The sequence below is a fragment of the Typopeltis vanoorti genome, chromosome 22, assembly GCF_054136105.1.
Source record: "Typopeltis vanoorti isolate ZY-2024b chromosome 22, IOZ_Tvanoo_1.0, whole genome shotgun sequence".
Taxonomy (NCBI): Eukaryota; Metazoa; Arthropoda; class Arachnida; order Uropygi; family Thelyphonidae; genus Typopeltis; species Typopeltis vanoorti.
Window position 1 is genome coordinate 92,328,486 of NC_143570.1, and position 21,783 is coordinate 92,350,268.

At 36.5% G+C, this 21,783-nt stretch overlaps 1 protein-coding gene across 2 annotated transcripts in view; it reads left to right on the top strand.

Moving 5' to 3' along the window:
• The window catches only part of LOC150094569 (integrin alpha-9-like), an 806,800-nt gene that overhangs the window by 369,668 nt on the left and 415,349 nt on the right, over positions 1 to 21,783 (top strand). For both annotated transcript variants that reach the window (XM_090411876.1, XM_090411877.1), the window contains exons 11-12: positions 1,153 to 1,258; positions 11,787 to 11,878. In XM_090411876.1, the coding sequence (XP_090268002.1) occupies positions 1,153 to 1,258; positions 11,787 to 11,878 (198 nt within the window). The remainder of the gene's footprint in view (positions 1 to 1,152; positions 1,259 to 11,786; positions 11,879 to 21,783) is intronic.

The following is a 21,783-nucleotide window of genomic DNA, read 5'->3' on the forward strand; positions in this document are numbered from 1 at the left end:
TGGTTACAGGGTTGACACTGGGGAGTTCTTTCACTTGGTTGAACAGCAGAAGGGAGTGATGACAAGAGGCCATCCCTGGAAGTTACAAAAGGAAACCGTGAGCAAGAGGGTGAGGAGTGGTTTCATTTCTTTGCATGGAGGGTGGTTGAACCGTGGAATGCATTGCCTGATGGAGTGGTGAGAGCGAGAACGGTCAATGAGTTTAAGGAGTGGTATGATAGACTTTGTGTTTCTTAGGGGGGGGGGACCTCCCCTCGATGAATCTTGACAGACTTTATGTTCTTAGGAAGGACCTCCCACGATGAGTCTTTTGACTCCATGGAGGCCTGAATAATAATAAATACAAACTAGTTTATAGTTTGTCACTTCCAGTCTACTATAACTTATGCAGTGGAATAGGACCATCTTACCTCCCTTCCACTTCTTGGACACCTCTTCCATAAGCAGATTTTCATTGAAAAGCCAAATCAATTGAACTGTCCATTCCTTAGCACATTTTCTAAAAACACATGAAATCCTACTTGTTCCATTGCCTTATTGGCATCCAGAGAACATACTATTTGCAACACACTCTCATCATTCACTTCTGAATCTTGAACTTCCACCACTCCTCTAGTAACAAAGCCTATATTTCCAGGATGAAATATCCAAATACAGTGATCATTGAACAACTGCACTATGTCTTCTACATCAACCACTCTACTCCCATTTTCATCTAACACTGTCATTCTTCCATAATCATTTCTCATCCTACTGGCCTTCGGATTTTCCTGGATTGCAGAGCTAATTTCTTCTCGTATTCATGTTTTGTCTTCCTTACCATGCTAGTAACATTCCTAGTCCCCATTCATATAGTCCTTATGCAACAACTCTCCACCCTTCTCCTACTTTTTCCATAACCTCTTCATCAGCAATTCCCTTTTATATCATTAGTCATCTACTTCACATCAAATATTTTTCTCTTTTTTTACTCAAGGTATACAAGTTGCTATCGCTGCTGTTTATATTTAACTTGTAGTTTCAAAAGTGCATTATATTGCAGAGCATGCTGTAACTGAAATATATATAACTGAACACATTATTGTTAATTTTCTTATGCTAATACAAAGTTACTAATTATCATACATTTTTCTCTCTGTTTTTCATATTAAGAACTTGCAGCTGCAAGAAAGCAAACTTGTTGGGAGTCAGAAACCAGGTGCTAGGTTTGGTTCAACTATAGCTAACATTGGAGATTTAAACCGTGATGGTTATTCAGGTAAGGTTAGGTATTTAAATAAAGCACATTTGTTTAATTGGTTTCAATTAATATTTTTTAACGTTAGCATGTATTGGTTGATAGTGCTTCTATTGAGTAAAGCTTGAAAAAACAAGAGTTTAGAGGCTGAATAACACTGAATAAAATCTAAAGGATTTCACTTATAAAAGAAATGAGGTGTGAATGGTTTCATAAGAAATACAAAGTGAAAACTAGAAATTTGATTACAGGGAGTAAGTGAGGGATAGAAGAAATTAGCAACCATACTTTTAAAAAAAAATCCTGAGAAGTTCTTTTGTTATGCAACCAGTAGGCAACGCAGTTAGGAAAATGAAAATAACATTGTTTGATAGAAATGATAAAGTGATCATTGCATAATATACAGAATTATGTAATATGAATATATTCCGCTAGAGGGCCATAAGTGTGTAGCGTTAGAAAGAGCTCCGAAAAGGTAAGTGGTATTTTGACTAATTAATTGTCAATATTTCATGAAATTTAGGGTTATACTATTTAGTTTTGATAATGAAGTATGTCTGCATGAATTTTGTTGTGATTGCTTCCTGATTTATTACTTGAAATTATAATTATTTTATAAGTATAACACAATGACGGTCATGAGGTCAACCACATGGGCATCGACTGGTGCAATTAGACATGCACTGTGAAAATCAAGCGGCATTAACAGCATAGATTTTTCAAAAATGATTCGATGTTGTGAGTGCAATATATATATATATGCATGATGGAGTGTAACAGATGTGTTTGTGGAGAGAGAGAGAGAATGAATGAGAGATGAGAGAAAGTATTGATTTGTAGGAAGTATGAAATATTATTAGACCACGAGGCAATAAATACGAAACTGACTTAAAAGATAGAAGATATGGTGTACATGAAAGAAACGGAAATGAAACAAAAGCTAGAGAAACTAAGGAAGTGAAAGAATGCAAGAATGTGGAAGCAAAAGTTAGTGATAAGGGAGAGAAAGTATGAATGAGAGAACAGAAGTAAGGTGCAGCAGGATGAGTAGTAGTGAGACTGCCGAAGTGACATAGAATGAATTTGTCGGAATACAAGATTTGATGAAACAGTTATTGAAAATAAAAATAAAATGAGGAATATGCAAAGTGGTGTTAGACATCTAGTGGAAACTAATAAAAGTGTGCAAGAGAATAGAATGAAAGAAAAAAGAGTAAAAGAGGTGACAAGTGATTCCAGGATAGCAGTATATGAAAATTCCATATTTGGAGGATTAGTTAATAAGAAAGTCCATAATGTTTGCACTCCAATACAGAGAATGAGTAGGATAATTAAGGCATTAGACATGAGGAGAAAATGAGCAAGAGAGTTAGCTGTGATTGTGGGAACAAATGATTGAAGTGTACATAAGGAGGATGTGAGGATGAATAACAGGAGGTGAAAGATAACTGTTTAGTAGGTACAGGTGTCAGTGTGTTGCTGAGGTATGATGATGAGTTACAATGGAGAGCCAAAATCATGAATCACATGCTAGCAGAGCTGTGTGAGGAGAGGGGGGGGTACAGTTTCTGGATGTATGGCATGTGTTTGAGGGAAAAATGAAATTATACAGGTGCGATGAGTTTCATTTGAATGTTTTGGACTGAGTGCACTGGAGAAAGTGTTGCTGGAAGGAAGTACAGTGTGTGATTTATACAAGAGATCAGAAGAAAGAAATGAAGGGAAAATCAGGAGAGTGCTATGGAAATAGTAGCGGTGTGAAAAATGAGGAGAGAACAGGAATGCAAGAGAACAGGGAAATGGGGGTGAGCATGGGTGGACAGGGAGACATGGCATATGAAAATGGATGTTGAAAGCAGCAGTGAATATGTGAAAAGGGAGATGACATATACTGATTGAGTTTATTCGTCTCAAAATGATTGGAATAAGTGAAACATGTTGAATGAAGATGATATTCTAACAGGAGTGCTGCTGATGATAGCAGGGGAATTATGTCCATATTATGTAAACATGAAAGAGGGAAATAGTGACAATGGTTATGAGGCAGTGTAGTGTAATGTGGAGGTTGACAGGAAGACATATTTAGTTGGATGTTGCGATAGGCCAGGGAATGTGAAGGGTAGTGATGAACAAATGTATAAACAACTTGGATTAGTGAACAAAGGAAGGGTAATTATTATGAGTGATTTTAATTAGGCAGTATAGATTGGAATGAAGAGATAGTATTTGAGAATAAGGAAAATGAATTTCTTCAGTTCTTGAGAGATAACCATCTCAGGCAGCATGTGAAGGAGGGCATGCAAGGATCAAGAGCTTTGGATCTGATCATTTTTTCAGAGGATGTAATTGTGAGTGGGGTTTCACACTTTCTCCCAGTTGGTGAAAGTGATCATGAAGTAATCACCTGGGTTGTAGCTAGCCATATGCAGACTTTTGTGAGAAACAGATATATGTGGAATTACAAGTCTGGTGATTATGACAAGCTTAGGAGGCAGCTTGATGCTATAACATGGAACGAGGAGTTGAGCAGTAAGGAAATAAATGCTGTTTGGGATCTGACAAAGAAATATATAACAGCATCAACATTTGAATGTATTCCAAAGGCCAAGAAGCCTAATAAGGTAGTTGCATAATAGATGAATGTGGAGCTTAAACATGAAATCTGGAAAAAGAAGGTACTTTGGACAGTGGTGCACTCAGGAGGGGGGGGAGGGTCCCTCCAAAGAAAAGGTAAAAAAAAAAAAACACTAGACAATTTTCCAAAAATTTTTTCCTAATTAAAATTTGTTCTTTTATTTATGTTGTGTCGTGTTTTCTATTTGTATTCTACTTATGAATTAGCAATCATTGCAGATGCTCAGTCATAGGTCTTATATGATGTGTAGTGTGTATTCTCAAATCATCTACTCAACTCAGGCCTTCTCAATAGATTAAATCCTGATTGCACTACTGGAAGTACAAGATGAATAATGGTAGAAATCAGTTACATGAAGAGTATAAACAGCAAGCCAGGAGAGTGATTCAGTTAGTAAGAAAACAAAAGTGCAGTATGAGCAGAAATTGGCAAATCAGGTGAAGAAAAACATTAGATATTTTTTTAGATATGTGGCAAGTAGAAGGAAGAATGATAATGGTAAGATGTTAATGGATGAAAATTGTAGAATGGCAACTACTGCAGAAGACATTGTTGAGTCATCATTGCAGTAGACATTGATGACTACTGCAGTCATAATATAAGGGTGTTCTTCCTAATCCAGGTGGAATCATGAGGAACTTGATTAGAATCAGAGATTAGAAACCTGTATTAGAATCAGAGATATAAAACTCAGCTCCTTACTTTGTACATGTAATATAATCCTAAAGACATCCAGTGCAAGTCTCCAGGATTCTCTAAATTACCGTATATGTTGGCATAAAAGACGACTCTCAAATACTGCAGAAAACTCCTTGAAATCATGGGTTATCTTATACTGCGAGTATAAAAAATGAAGCTTAATTTCTTGGATGAACATTTAGGTAGTTACGATACATCGTTATATAAGAAAATAGGCAGTGTTTATAGACAAATCAGATTAATTTTTTGTTACATAAATTTATTTAAAATGTTACAATAGATTTTTTTTTTACATATTTTTTGTAAAAGAATTTTTTGTTACATAAATTTATTTAAAATGTTACAATAGTAAGTCTTAAAAAACAAATTATAATTATTAATCTAAATTTTCATGTTAATTTTCTTTATCATCTATTGAAAATAGTTCTTCAGATTCATTGTTTAATCGATCGTCATATGGATCCCAGTTCGAATCCAGCGAATTGATTTCATTTCATCATCATCAGTGTCCCACAATTCTATACTTTCATCTTCCGTACCATCCATAAGATTAGAGATACCACACTTTTTAAATAGTTTTATTACAGTCTCTACTTTTACTTTATTCCATGCTTTGATCAAAAAATTGCACAACATACCAAGTGATGCAGTGCGCATAGATCCACCGTTTGTAAATGATTTTTCACCAATCAACATCCAATTATTCCATTCTTCTAGCATGTGATCTTTTAATAGTTTGTTCAAGCAGACGTCTAGTGGTTGCAATATAGAAGTTAAACCACCCGGTATAACAGCAAATTTTTGTGTTATTTTTTTCTAGAAGACTTTTAGTATTCTCAGTTAAATGACTATGAAACATATCCCATACTAATAAACTGTGTTTCTTCATTATACTGCCTGTCGTGTGTTCCACATGTTATTTATCCATAATTTCATACCATTTTCGTCCATCCATCCTTTTTTGTGAAAATGTACAAAAAACACCTGAAGGAAATTTTTTCTGAGGTTTAGTTTTACGTTTGAAGATGATCATTGGTTTTAATTTGGTTCCATCAGCCAAACATGACAACGCAACCATAAACCATAAACCTTCAATATGAAAAAACAAGGTTTTTTCATGTTGAAGCTCATAGGAGTTTCATCCATATTTCCAATATTTGAGAATAAAAATTTATGTTTTTGTCCTAACTGAATAATAAATTTATGGAAACTGGTAAGTTTGTGGTCAAGATCTGCTGGTAGTTTTTGAGCAATTTTTGTTTTTTGTCATATTACCAGACTTTTGTTTTATGTCGTATTACCAGACTTTTGTTATATTATCTGTTCATAAAACGATTACACCATCCTGAAGTAGTATGAAATTCTTTACTTTCATCCAGATTCAATCTTGACCATTTTAGTGCATATGCTCTAATCATATTTCTTGTAACAATATAACTTCTACTTTTGTTCGAATACCCATTCTGCAACGTGATTTTCCAATTGTGGCCATCAGGGGGATCTCCATTCTCATTGCACATTTTTTCTTTGGCAATTTTTTAAAAATATCTTCTTTCTTTCTCCATTCTCTTACCATCTTCTCGGTTATGTCAAACTTTCCTGCAGCAGCACAGTTATTAGTTTGCTTTGCCATTTCAATTACCCTTATTTTAAATTGAGCTTCATACTTTCTTCGTTTTGTTGCTGATTCCATGATTTTAAATGATAACAATTTTAATAATCCTAAAATTTAAAAAAAAAATGCAAAATTAATAATTAATTAAATTGGGCTAATCACTTTTAATTAGGATAATTCACGTAAATACTAAATCTATGTTATGCAAAAAAAAATGGATATACATAGATATAAAAATAACGGATATAACAACAATACCTAACATTGCATTAATACAAGAAAGAAAAAATTGGGGGTCATCTTATACAACCGACATAAGCTTAAAACCTAAAAATAGCCTAAAATTAGGCCTCGTCTTATATGCCAGTCATCCTATACACCGACATATACAGTAAGTTACAGCTGTAACAAATATGGCATGTAAACTTCTCTTCTTAAGTATTCTCCAATTGAGCAGGTTCTGCTCTTATTATTATTATTATTATTATTATTATTATTCAGGTCTCCATGGAGTCAAAAGACTCATCGTGGGAGGTCCTTCCTAAGAAACACAGCCTATTAAGACTCATCGAGGGGAGGTCCCTCCTGAGAAACACAAAGTCTATCATACCACTCCTTAAACTCATTGACCATTCTCGCTCTCACCACTCGATCAGGCAATGCATTCCATGGTTCAACCACCCTCCATGCAAAGAAACCACTCCTCACCCTTGCAAACAGTTTCCTTTCATAAGTTCCAGGGATGGCCTCTTGTCATCACTTCTTCCCACTGTTCAATCAAGTGAAAGAACTCCCCAGTGTTAACACTGTAACCATCTCTCAACAGTTAAAAAGTCTCAATCATATCACCTCTCCTCCTTCTATCCACCAAACTCTGCAGTCCACATTGCCTCAGCCGATCCTCATAACTAACATGGTACAGTCCTGAAACCATCTTTGTGATCCACCTTTGTACCCTTTCCACAGTTAATTTATCCCCTTCAAATCCTGAGGACAAAATCTGAGAACAATAGTCTAAGTGTGGTCTCATCAGAGACTTATACAACGGAACGATAACCTTTTTATCTCTGGTGTCCTTCTCATTATTGCAACAATCCTCTGTGTTACCTTCACCACCTTTGCAATATGTCCTCTAAATTTCAGGTTTCTATCAATCATTAACCCCAGATCTCTTTCTCCCCTCCTTCCTCCAGTACAACTCCTCCAATAGAGTATGCAGAGTCCCATTGATGTTTCCCAAATCTCAAGACCTTACATTTTGCTGCATTAAACCGAAACCCCCATTCATTGTCCCATCTGTCTAGCTTATTCAAATCCTCTGGTAGGGCTACCACATCTGCACTATTACTAATAATCCTTCCCAGCTTTGCATCATCTGCAAACAACTGAATATCCCCTTGCAATCCACTGATAATGTCATTGATATAAAGGTTAAACAATATAGATCCCAGTACTGAACCCTGTGGGACCCCACTTGTAACCCTCTGCCTTCTTGAAACTGTCCCACCATACACAACTCTCTGATACCCATCGGACAGCCAATCCTGAATCCAGACCCATGTGCTGCAACTTAAATATCAGCTTATCATGTGACACCCTGTCAAATGCTTTCGCTAAGTCTAAGAAAATGACAGTATATGCCTTTCCCTTATCTAATGCTCTTGTAACTTTATTATGAAAAGCTAGCATATTGCTAAAACAAGAGCACCCCTTCACAAATCCATGTTGACTCTCATGTATAATACCACCCTCATCTGCCCAATGCTGTATATGGTCCCTCACTACTTTCTCCAAGATCTTAACAACTACTGATGACACGCAAATTGGCCTATAATTAGACACTTCCAGTCTGCTACCACCTTTATGCAATGGCACTATCGTACCTTCCTTCTATTCCATGGGCACCGTTCCTGCAGCCAGACTTTGATTGAAAAGCCATTACAAAGGCACTGTCAGTTCCCTAGCACATTCTCTCAAAACTTGTGGTGAAATACCATCCAGTCCCACAGCTTTACTGACATCCAGAGTACTCAGTATTTGAAACACACTCTCCTCCTGTACCTCTAAACCTCAAACCTGCCTTATCCATCTAGCATTAAAACTGACTCCTCCAGGATGAAATACTCCAATAAAGTGTTCATTGAACAATTCCACTATGTCCTCTGCATCAGTCACTCTATTCCCATTTTTATCCCACATATCTAAAAAAATTTCCTAGGATTTTCTTTGGATCTTAGGGCCAATCTCCTCTCATATTCCAGTTTCACCTTCGTTACCATACTAGTCATTCTTCTGGCCTGTGTCTTATATTCTTCATGCATCTTCTCTTCAGAGTCTCTTAGTAGCAGAAACTTTCTTTCCATTTTCTTGTGTTCTGAACCTTAAGGTTGTGTACCTGTCTCCATTCAGCATGTCATCTAGCATGGTTTTCCTTACTCTTTCTCTGGGTCGTTTTCTGTCTAGTTTTCTTTAAATGGCATCTGATGATTCCATTTCCTCTCGGAATATGTCTGAGCCAGTTTTCCTTTCTTCTTTTTATCCTTTTTAACACTTCTTTCTTTTTCTACTCTTTTTAAAACCTCTTCATTAGTTATTTTATCTGTTCATTTGATTTTTTCCGTCCTTCTCCAAATCCACATCTCAAAATCTTAATTTCTTCTTTCTTCAGTGTCTAAGTTTCATTGCTTTGAAGGCAATACTCTGCACATAACATTTTATTAGTCTTTTTGTTGGGTTTCTGTCCATTTTATTTCTGAATAAATTCCATTTTATATTAAAGGTATCTCTTCTCATTGCTATTCTTGCTTTTATTTCACTTTTGCATCTTCCATCAGTGCTAATCACACTTTGTAGATATTTAAACGTCTTTACTTGATTCAATTTTTTCCCATTTATTCTGATATTCATATTTGCCTCTCTCCATGCTATTTTCATTACCTTTTGTTTTTTTTTATGTTAATTTTCATTCCATAATTGATACAGAATTCCAGTAATCTGTTCAACAGATGTTGTAGTCCTGTTTCAGTATTTGATAATGGAGGGTGCTAGTGAGCCAAACGCGATAAAAGCAGATGCGATTTGAAGAGCTCCGGATTCAGATAAGTTTTACTAGGAATAATTAAGTATATATGCATAATTGTTTGAGTAAGAGCGGCTTTAAACGTTGTACGCTACCGGTATTATTAGTGTGGGTGATTTTTTCTTGCCTAAACTAAATTACGAAATGATTATTATTAGACCTAGTAACGTGCAGAGAGAAAAAAAAAAAATGGCGGTGGCATTGTCATTCCATGATTTTAATTTAGATTTCAGTCGTTTCATTAATTGTGAGGTCTGTTATATGTATTCCTTCGATTACATAAATGATTTGGGGATGTTTAGTACGGATGGAAGAAGGGTGTGTGTGCTAAGTGTGACCCGAACGAAGAACTGATGAATGCAAATATGAAATTGATGACAGAAAGTGTTAGTACCGATTGTGTCGCAAGTGCACGTTTGAAAGAGAAGGATGGTGAGAAACACAGGCGAAAAAATGTTAAAAAATCAGGAAAAAAGAAAAAGAGCGATTTGAAAACCGTAACAGATGTTAAAAGGGAGGAAAGTGAGGTAGAAAGAAAGGAAATTGAGAAAACGAATGAAAGTAGAAATGCCATGATGCAGAAATTGCAAGTGAAAAAAATCGAAAGAATAAATGATAGCAAAAAAAGAATGAATGATGGCGAAAGTTGGACGCATGTTGGACCGAAGTACTGAAACGAAGAAAGATGAATGACAGTAAAAGTGAGAAGAATGATAGCGAAAGTTGGATGCATGTTAGTCCGAAAGTAAGGAAACAAAGAAAGATAAATGAGAGTGAAAGTGAGAAGAATGATAGTGAAAGTTGGACGTATGTTGGACCGAAAGTACGGAAACAAAGAAGGATGAATGAGAGGAAAAGTGAGAAGAGGGGGTCGAGAGTTAGAAAGATTTAATGATAGAGAGAATGTGTCGCAAGATTCGGAAGGTGAATTGGATTGGATGAGGCAAGAAATGAAATGGATGCTGAATGAAATTAAGAGAATTCAGGTCAAAACTATTAAAAAAAATCATGATGGCATGAAAGAGTTAACGAAAGATGAGTGAGTGGCGACTCCATTATTAAAGGTGTGCTAGAGGATAAAATGTACAAGGTATGTTTTCCAGGTGGTAAAATGAGTAGAGTGATTGAGGCATTAGATATGAGGCGGGGGCAAGCAAAAGAGTTAATTGTATTAATTGGTACAATTAATTTGAGAGAGAACAAAGAGCATATCAAAATGAATGTCAGGAGACTGCTTGGAAAGATAAAAGGTGATAAAAGAAAGATGAGGCGGAGAGCAAGGATTATGAATGATATTCTGGCTGAAATGTGTGAGGAGATGGGAGTACAGTTTGTTAATGTGTGGAATGAGTTTGAAGGACGAAACGAGCTGTATGGGAGTGATGGACTGCATTTGAGTGGTTATGATGTGAGTCGTTTGGAGAGACTGCTGTTGGAAGGTAGAGAAGTGAATAGAGAGAATGAATCAGATCGAGAGGGGAGTGATGTGGAAGAGCAGGAGAGTAAGACAGGATAGATTGAAGAAGTCGAAATGAAGGGGGAAGTAAGTGGTATGAGTACAGAAAATAAGAGAATGGGTGTGCAAGAAAAAAAAGTCTAAGAATATCACTGTGTATGATTCTCCCTTATCTAACACACTTGTCGCCTTATCATAAAATGCAAGTAAATTACTAAAACAGGACCTACCCTTTACAAATCCATGGTGACCATCAAAAAAATGCTATGTCCATCAACCCAATTCTGTTTTCTGTTCGTTACCAATCTCTCCAACACTTTGACCACCACAACAACAACCACAGTTATACAGACTGGCCTATAGTCGGAGACTTCTGTCTTAGAACAGTGCTTGTGGTGTGGTATTATTTTGCCTTCTTTCTGCTCCTTAGGAAAACCTTACCCATTGAAAGACTGTCATTAAATAACCAAGTCAGTGGCATAGCCAACTGTGGTGCACATGCCTTAAGAATAGGTGGTGATATGTCATCCCTTCCCACAGCCTTATTCACATCCAATCCAACCAACATCTGATACTGATACACCTCTGTTTCTTTCACTTCCAATTCTCCTAATACTTGCCTCTCTTCTATACATTGCACAGCATCATTTACACCCTTACGATATATGCTGATAAAGTGCTCATTCAATAATTCCACTATATCCTGCAACTGTTGCCAGCAAAGGTTGGTCGATTGGTAGAGCCTCTGCTACTAATGGCTCACGCACAAAGTTAAGCAAGTTTGAGTGCGGTTAGTAGTTGGAAGGGTCTATCGTTCGCTGCTGTTGGCACACTCTCCCTCGATGAGTCTTTGGGCTCCCTGGAGGTGTCAAATAATAATAATAATCATTTGCAGCTGTTAGTCTGCTCCATGACTATTCACTAATGTTAATCTACCATAATTATTCTTCCTCTTGCTTGCTATGTAGAGCAGAAATTTAAATAGGTGTAAATGGGTAGAAATTGAAATCTTTTGCTTGATTCTGTTACTTGCATGTGTCAGTATACATATGATTAATTTTCCAGACATAGCCATAGGAGCACCTTATGAAGATGGAAGTGGAGCAGTATATATATATCATGGAAAATCCACTGGAATTATACCGAAATATTCACAAGTATGTTTATTAATGTTACCTTTTGCTAAATAGCATTTTTGCAAGAAGTAGTAAAATGAATTCATTATTACTCATTTACTGATGTTTTAAAAAAAATTAAACATTTTCAATCTGATGATTGTTGGATCTGTCCATATTTGTCATCTCTAAAGTATCAAGAATTTTCATTTAGTGAGTTTAAGGAAAGAAAGGGATAGGTGAGCAGGCAGAATTTTTGTGTGATATCTAGTGTTAAGCATTCTGAAAGTTGCCTTTTAATAAGTGCAAGATTGTCTTTCAGTGATTCTAAATTAATATGATGAGCTGAAATTGTCATTTGACTGCTGTACTGAGGAAGTAAACATTTGGAATGAAGTTAAATCTAATGAATTTATAGTTTGAATACTTCTGTAGCACAGTTAAAAGAATGACAAGATGTTACATTCCTTTGATTGGAAGTTCTTGTTGTAAGAGAGGAATCTTTATACGTTTTTTTTATTGTTTTGTTTCAATTCAAGATGAATTAGCTGAAGTCATATGGAGGAAGTAAGGATTTTTCTCCTAGAAACTGGTTTTTCATTCCACATACTGGCATGTCAGTGCAGAGAACACATACAATTTACAGAGGAAAAAATACTATGAGTTGGTGATAGACAGCATAGCATGTAGATAGTAGAGAATGACATAGTATGTTGATGGTGGATTAAGTTGAAAGTTTATTTTTCACTTGGTTAGACTATAATAAATTTAGTTTAATCCTTTATCCAAGTGTGAGCAAACAAAGTTTGTGCCTGAAAGTATCTTCAGGACTGGGGTAAGGTGCTGTACTACCTTACCCCAGTCCTGAAGATACTTTCAGGCACAAACTTTGATTTGCTCACACTTGGATAAAGGATTAAACTAAATTTATTATGGTGGATCACGTAGCGTAGACAGTACTATAGAATTGTGTGCCTGTAAAGCATCCTATTAAGTTCTTGGACTCCTTGGAGCTGAGAAGAAATTATAACAATATATTTGTCATAGTTTCTCAAGGTAACTTGTTAAAGTTGTCGTAGACATCTAAACAATCCAAAATCTTAATGTGTTCAAATTATAAATAGTAACTTATTCTAATACCATTTAAAATATTTTGCTTGATATTTAATCATATATTACAGATTCAGCATTTCTTCTTTCTAATTGGTGAGTTACATGTTTACTAATATTCAATAAAAGTTGTATGTTTACTTATATCAAACACCACAGTAATCTGAATGAATGGATATCATACTTCTAAAACAGAAGTGAGTAGCCATCAGTCGAATGATCATGGTTTTTTTTTCATTCTCTGAAAAGGTAATTATTGATCACATAATCATTTGAAACATAAAGATACCCACAAATCTGAAGCAGCTGTTGCTTTTAGCTAAAGAACAATGGTCAACAGTTGTGGAGGTCATGAAAAACTCAGAAATTAATTTCATCTCAGCTAAAAACTCAGATGAAGGAGTGTCTAATTATAGGTCAGTTTGTGTGTCATCAGTAGTTAGTAAGATATTGGAGAAAGTAGTGCAGGACCGTATACAGCATTGGGCAGATGAGGGTATTCTTATCTGTGAGAGTCAACATGGATTTGTGAAGGGGCGCTCTTGTTTTAGCAATATGCTAGTCTTTATGATAAAGTTACAAGAGCATTAGATGAAGGAAAGACATATACTGCCATTTTCTTAGACTTAGTGAAGGCAATTGACAGGATGCCACATGATAAGCTGATATTTAAGTTGCAGCACATGGGCCTGGATTCAAGATTGGCTGTCCGACAGGTATCAGAGAGTTGTGTATGGTGGGGCAGTTTCAAGGAAGCAGAGGGTTACAAGTGGGGTCCCACATGGCTCAGTACTGGGACCTATATTGTTTAACCTTTATATCAATGACATTGCCAGTGAATTGCAAGGAGATATTCAGTTGTTTGTGGATGATGCGAAGCTGGGAAGGATTATTAGTAATAGTGCAGAGGCGGCAGCCCTGCAAGAGGATTTGAATAAACTAGATAGATGGGCAAATGAATGGGGATGTCAGTTTAATGCAGCAAAATGTAAGGTCTTGAGGTTTGGGAAACATCGATGGGACACTGTATACTCTATGGGAGGAGTTATACTGGAGGAAGTAGGGGAGACAAGAGATCTGGGGGTTGATGATTGATAGAATCCTGAAATTTAGGGGGCATATTGTAAAGGTGGTGAAGGTAACACAGAGGATTTCTGCAATAATGAGAAGGACGCTGACCTGCAGAGATAAAGCAGACCCTGATCAGACCACACTTGGACTATTGTTCTCAGATTTGGTCCCCAGGATTTGAAGGGGATAAATTAACTGTGGAAAGGGTACAAAGGCAGATAACAAAGATGGTTTCAGGACTGTACAAGGATAGTTATGAGGATCGGCTGAGGGAATGTGGACTGCAGAGTTTGGTGGATAGAAGAAGGAGAGGTGATATGATTGAGACTTTTAAACTGTTGAGAGGTGGTTACAGGGTCGACACTGATGAGTTCTTTCACTTGGTTGAACAGCAGAAAGGAGTGATGACAAGAGGCCATCCCTGGAAGTTACGAAAGGAAACTGTGAGCAAGAGGATGAGGAGTGGTTTCTTTACATGGCGCATGGTTGAACCATGGAATCATTGCCTGATTGAGTAGTGAGAGCAAGAATGGCCAATGAGTTTAAGGAGTGGTATGATGGACTTTGTGTTTCTTAGGGGGGACCTCTCACAATGAGTCTTTTGACTCCATGGGGGCCTGAATAATAATAATAATGATAATAGAATTACAGACAAAGCAGCAAATGCCACAAGGTCAGTAGTTTGTCAGTAAATTGTACAAGTTCTTCTGGAAAGTTGGATAATTTTATTGTTATTATCCTGGGGACCCCATGCCCTCACATACTCATCTAGAAGGCCCCTTTTGTCACACTCACACACACACACACACACAGAGCTCATCATACCATGCTTTAAACACATTCAAGTTTACTGCAGATACCATGCTCTCAGGCAATGCATTCCAATCATTCACAGTTCTCCATGGTAAAAACTTGCTTCTCACTCACTTCCTCACACCCTCCTGATATAGATTCCAAGCATGACCTCTTATTTTCCTAAATCTCCCACGATTTTATGAAAAATCTCTTCAGTGCAATCCTATAACAACACCTTACCAATGTGTATGTCTGAATCATACCAACCCTCTTCCTCCTATTAACTGGATTCTGCAAATTACATTATCTGAACCTTTCTTCATATTAAACATTCCAGACATCAGAAATTATTTTGGTCACTCATCTCTGGACCTATCCAACATCTCTTCATCCTTTCAAAAACTAGGTGACAAAATACGTGCACAATAATCTATATGTCGCCTAATCAGAGCTAATACAACGGAACCAGAATCTCCATTATTCAACAAGTTAGCATTCTGCACATCATTGCCAGAATTCAATGTGAGTCCTCACAATTTTGGCAATATGTGCCTCTAAATTTTTGATCCTTATCCATCATCACCCCAAGATCTCTTATTTCCTCCACCTCCAACAATATATTCCTGCCAAGAGTAAATTCTCTATCAGATCTTTGCTTTCCAAATTTTAAAACCTTACATTTTATAACATTGAACTGGTATCTCCACTCATGGGCCCATTCACACAGTTTATTCAAGTCTTCTTGTAAAGCCACATCTGCTCTGCTCCTCATTGTTCAAATCTTTCATTCAAAATGGCCCTAAAACAGACCAATGAGGCCCACCACTAGTGACTTTCCTCTTCTAAGATATTGCTCTCCCATACGCAACTTGTTGACACCCATGAGATAGCCAGTCTCCAATCCAATGCACTAGTCTAATATCTAACCCATCCATTCTAGTTTGACTAACAATTTATCATGCGGGAATCTATCGAAAGCCTTTGCAAAATCTAAATATACTACTGTGTATCCATCTTCTCATCCAAGGCTACTGTCACCTTACTGTAAAGTAGATTACTGAAACATGATCTCCCATTATCACATCTGTACTATCCATCCAAGATAATACCATTGTTGTCATCCTGATTCTAACCAGCCTTTCCAACACTTTAACCACAACACCTGACACACAGATTGGCCTAGATGTTCAAATTCTGTCAATTATTCTACCTACTATTTGTTACATGAATTATGTCACCTCCTTTATGAAGTATTACAATCTTACCTTCCCTCTTTCCACTCCTTTGGAATTTGACACAATGTAAGACTTATATTAAACAAATATGTCAAGGCAGATGTCAACTCTCTCATACATTTCTTCAAAATATGTGATGATACGTCATCAAGTACCACAGCCTTATTAATATCAAGTTTGCTTAATTCTTCATATACCTCTTCCTCACTCACATCGGTCTTTCCTTTTAATCATCCACTGCTCTCCAACTCTTCATGATGTCACATTCACAAGGGTGAAAGACCTTTATGAGCTGCTCATTAAATATCTCAATTATATCTTCTGCAGCAGTTGTTTGTTCTTATGTTATTTTCTCCAGTCAGTGCCATCTTACCATAATCATTCATTTTTTTTTTTTCTTCTAGCTATATACATCGAAAGAACTCCTTAGGAGTTTTTTTTTTTTTTTTTTTTTGCTTTATTAGCTAACTGCTGCTCACACCAAAGTTTTGCTACCCTCACCCTCCTTGCCTGTTCTTTGTCATCCTCATGTAATTGATTATTACCACTCCTCTTATGTGTCTCCATGATACAGCAATACAGAGAAATAAAGCATGCTTAATTTCTTCATTCATTTCAAACCTACCTTATTTAACCTTCTGACTGACTTTTCGGAATATATTAAGACATTGCTTCTATTTGATAGTTCTTGAATATCACCCAAGCAACACTGATCTCATTTCCACCCAACTCTTCATTCCATGCTACAGTTACAATATCTCTTATGAGCCTTCTCATAATCACCAGCCTATTAGTTCAACATGTATCCTTTCCTTGCATTAGTTGTTACATGTTTGGCAACTACCCAGGTAATCATTTCATGTCACTCTCACTAACTGGAGGGAGATTTGACACCTCATTTATAATAACATCCTCTGATGAGATAATAAAATTCAACACTCTCAATCCTTGTGTGCCATCTGTTACGTATTGCCTGATGTGGTTTTCCCTCAAAAACTCAAGAAATTCATTTTCTTTACCTCCAGTTGCTATCTCTTCATCCCAGTCTATATTGCTGTAATTGAAATCACCCCTAATGATCACCCTTTTCCCATTTGCCTAGATGGTTTGGTTATACATTTCCTGGTCTCTACCTTTCACATTACCAGGTCTAATGAAGTATTTCATTGTATTCACATCTATCTCACACCATACTGCCTCAAAACCACTACCAATATTTCTCCTTGCATCTTTATATTGTATGCGCATAACTATTTTTCTCTCATCGATAGTACTCCACCTCCCTTTTTATTCTTTCTATCTTCAAAAAAAAAAACACCTTACACCTTTCATCCTCATCCATGCACATCTCACTTATTCCAACAATTTTTGGTTGAACAAACTCAATCAATGCAACCATTAGATTTCTCTTGTTTCTCATACTTCTAGCATTTGTATACAAACATAACAACTCATTCCCGAATCTATAACAAATTTCTCTGATACCACTTGTTAGTTGTGATTTCTCGATACTTTCTTTGAGCCATTTCTTTTTTTTGCTTATTCATCCCAGAACTTTCTTCAAATCCACCTGTTTTCTCTACATCCCAGGTCATCTTCCCTTTTTGTCTACAGACACATTCACATCCTCTTGGAGCATCGGCCTTTCTCATGCTGTGTTCCCCTGTTCAACCTGAGTTTCCTTGTTTCTCTTGCACACTTGTTCTATCATTCTCTACACTCGTGTTACCCACGTCTTAATTCATAAGCACCACTTCAATCTCTCCTTCCTTACTCTCATGCTCTTTCACATCATTTCTTACTTGCTCAGATTCATTCTCTGCACTCATCTCCCCTTTCCAGCAACAGTCTCTAAAAATGACTCGCATCAAACTATTAAAATGCGGCCCATTACTCTTATACAGTTCAACCTCATCCCACCGATTAATAATCTGCTTTCACACTTATGTTAGTGTGCTAACACATCATTCATAATTCTTGCTTTCTGCATTATCTCATCACTGTCATACCTAGACAACACACTGACTACCTTTCCTATCACACCATTATCTTTTATACTTCTCAACGACCTCCTGATATCCAATATTACATTCTCCTTTTTCCCTGTCAAGTTATTTGTCCCTACTATCACTACCAACTCCTTTCCTCACTTACTCCTCATGTCCAATGCTTCAATTACTCTATTCATTTTACCTCCCAGAAAACAAACCTTGTGCATCTTCTCATTTACCACACTCTAATAATCGAATTGCCATAAAACACCACTCACAGGTCTTTAACTACCTTTTTCATACGAACATAATTTGTTTTTTTTGTCTTCTTTACTTTTTCATACATATCTCCAGTTCTCTTCATTTCACTCCTCATTTTCACCAGCTCAGATTTCGAATCTTGTATCCCTTTTTTACATTATCATTCATTCTCGGTATTTTATTGCCAGTCACAAACACTTGTTCACCATCAACTCCACTCAACACCATACCATTAATTGCACTCTATTTTTTTATGTTATTATTGCCCACATTATCGTTAAGATCGCTCTGTTTTTCAATATCATTATCACTCACTTTATCATCAACTGAACTTTTTTTTTTCTTGCTATCGCTTCTACACACTTTTAACATTTACATAATTTTCAACTGCTGTGTCAGTTATGATGCCATGTTTCTGATACATATTTAAGCAAGACCATCAGAATATTACATTTCCTACATACCCACATTTGTTCTTTTCTGTTATTCAGCCTATCTACATCAACGTCTGTGACATCTTCCCACACACACACATGCATACTACATTCACAGCAATGTACCATTTTTGAGAAATCCACGCTATTTACTTTGTCTTCTGTCCAGACCTATGCACTGATTTGCCTTTCACATGTTGTATTAGTGTGCTAACAAAAACAATGAATTTATGATAATAATGCCTGTGAAATTTATCTAAACACTTTGTTCCACACTCTATCTCCCAGTAATACTTAATCTAAAATTTAGACAATATCGGCAGATATTTAAATATAAAATTTATTATTTTTTTCACTTATTTACTTTACTGCAGCCTACATGATGACTAATGTTTAACTCACTCCACCTTTATAGGGTAAAAAAATCTGATCTGCTTTGACATCTATTTTGCTTAATTCAGATGATTTTGTACTCAAAATTATCTGCATTACTTCAGTTTTGGTATCACCTCTAGGTCTTGCTCCCATTGATGAGACCTCAATAAAGGTCAAAACTGGTCTGGGTAGTGCCCCTTCCCATGATGTACATAGCATATATATACCCATAAGGATATGTGCTTTGCATTATGGGATACTAAGGCAAGTAATGTGAAATCATAAGTGTCTATATATGAGTTCCCCAGTCCTGAAAATAGTTCAGGTGCAAACTTGTTTGCTTACATTTGGATAAAGGATTTTATTAATATTATAATTATTTGACACCTCCAGGGGAGTCCAAAGACTCATTGAGGGAGAGTGTGCCAACAGTACCGAATGATTGGTCCCCTTCCAACTACTAACCGCGCTCCAACTTACTTAACTGAGCCATTAGTAGCAGAGGCTCTACCAATCGACCAACCTTTGCCAGCAATTAAGCCAAGAATATAATTTCTTGGCATCCTTAATTTACAGAATGCCAATTGGAAAACTATTACAAAACTTGTAATAAATGGAAATGGATATGAAGGCAGTAGAATTGATGGGGGAGGGGGGGATGACACTGACACCAGAAAGTAATATATGGTGGAGTGGAATCTAGAAGAATGGGTGGCCAGTGGAGTACCTCAGGCTTCTGCATTAGGTCCACTACTCAATAATTTGTATATCAATGATATAAGGAAAGATTTAAGTGGGATTGTTCAGTTGTTTGCTGATGATGCAAAACTGGGAAGGGCAATAGTTGTTAATGGTGATGTAGCTATCCTGCAGTATGATTTAAATAAATTTGAATTGTGGGAAAAGGATGATGATTGTTCATTTAATGTTACAAAATATAAGGTTATGCACTTTGGGTTCAAAAAGTTACATACTGTGTATCACATTGATGATACTGGATTGTAGGAAATTGATGGACAGAGAATTGAAGTTCAGAGGGAATATTGCAAATATTGGTAAAGTAGTGGATTTACAAGGCTATGATAAGGCTTCATCTCAACTATTATGCACAGATTTGGTTAACTGAATTTCTTGGAGATGAGGTGATGGTAAATAAGATTCAGAGAGGAGTCAAGCTGGTGATAGGTCTGTGGAATGATCCCTATGAAGATAGGTTGGAAGTAAGTGGGTTACAAAGTTTAGTTGAGAGGCAGATAAGAGAGGTCATGTCCCCTCTTTTCTGTATGTAGTGTGTTCAGTCTCTCCTCCTCATTCACTACTCTCAAACACACCATGATGTCACATTCATAAGGATGGAAGACATTTATCAATTGTTCATTTATTATTATTATTATTATTATTATTCAGGCCTCCATGGAGTCAAAAGACTCATCATGGGAGGTCCTTCCTCAGAACATAAAGTCTGTCAAGACTCATCGAGGGGAGGTCCCCCCTAAGAAACACAGTCTATCATACCACTCCTTAAACTCATTGACCGTTCTTGCTCTCACCACTCTATCAAGCAATGCATTCCATGGTTCAACTACCCTCCACACAAAGAAACCACTCCACCATTTAATAAGGTGTTTTTTGAGTGGAACAGTAGGTCAAGGTTCATGGGTGTATTTTTTGAGATGGAATGCAGCATCAATGTTTACAGGTGGAAAATGGGTGGGTGGGGATGTTTGAGGTGAAGTAAGTGTACACCAGCTGGTGAGTAGGTGTTGTGGAAGTGGCAGTTAGAATGAATGGGCATTTAAGGCAGAAAACAGGTAGGTGGGGATGTTTTTGAGCTGGGAAAAGTGGGTGGGTGTGGGAGGTAATGGCCAGTGTGTTCTGGTGGAAATGGTGGAGGACTGGTATAGTGACGTGTTGATTTCCTCTGTGACATCACTGAATAAACATCACAAATCTTTCTTTTAAAGTTACATGGTGATCAGCATTCATAGTTAAGAATTTAGAGAAACACAACACACATGTTAAAATAATTACTTTACTTAATATTAGGAAAGTAACAATTGATGTTTCAACCTCTGTATTGAGGTCATCATCAGAAAAATACATATGTATAAGGAGCAAGCTACTTGCTACTGCACATTACAAAGGTAAAATGAATCTAAGCTACTTATTAATCTTTTATCTAGCTTGACCTCTAGTGGGAAAAAAAGAAGTTAATAATATTAAAAAAAATTAATAAATAAATAAAAAATTAAATTAAATTAAATTAAAAAAAACATAAATATAAAAATAAATTAAAAACAGAACGGCATTAAACATGTCTAAAGTCCTCTCGTATTGAGATATCCTTTTGAACTTGTTCTGTACTCGCTATAAGGGTTGCAGATGGGTCCTCCACATTCTTGGAATGATTAGTCCATCATTCTTGTTCAGGTTTGGACTGTGTTTTAGCATTTCACAGGCTTCTTTAAATTTTCTCTCAAACCAGGTTTTGGTGTAGTGTAGGGATTAGGTGCCTTCCAGTCAATTCTATGGTATGTTTGGAGTGCGTGGTCTGATAGGCCTGTTTTCCCATAATGGAGGTATTTAATATGTCGTTTGTGTTTGTTTTTTCTGATTGGGATAGTGTGTCTTCCCTCAGTCTGTCTCTCCTTTTCATTCTACTGCAAACCTACACA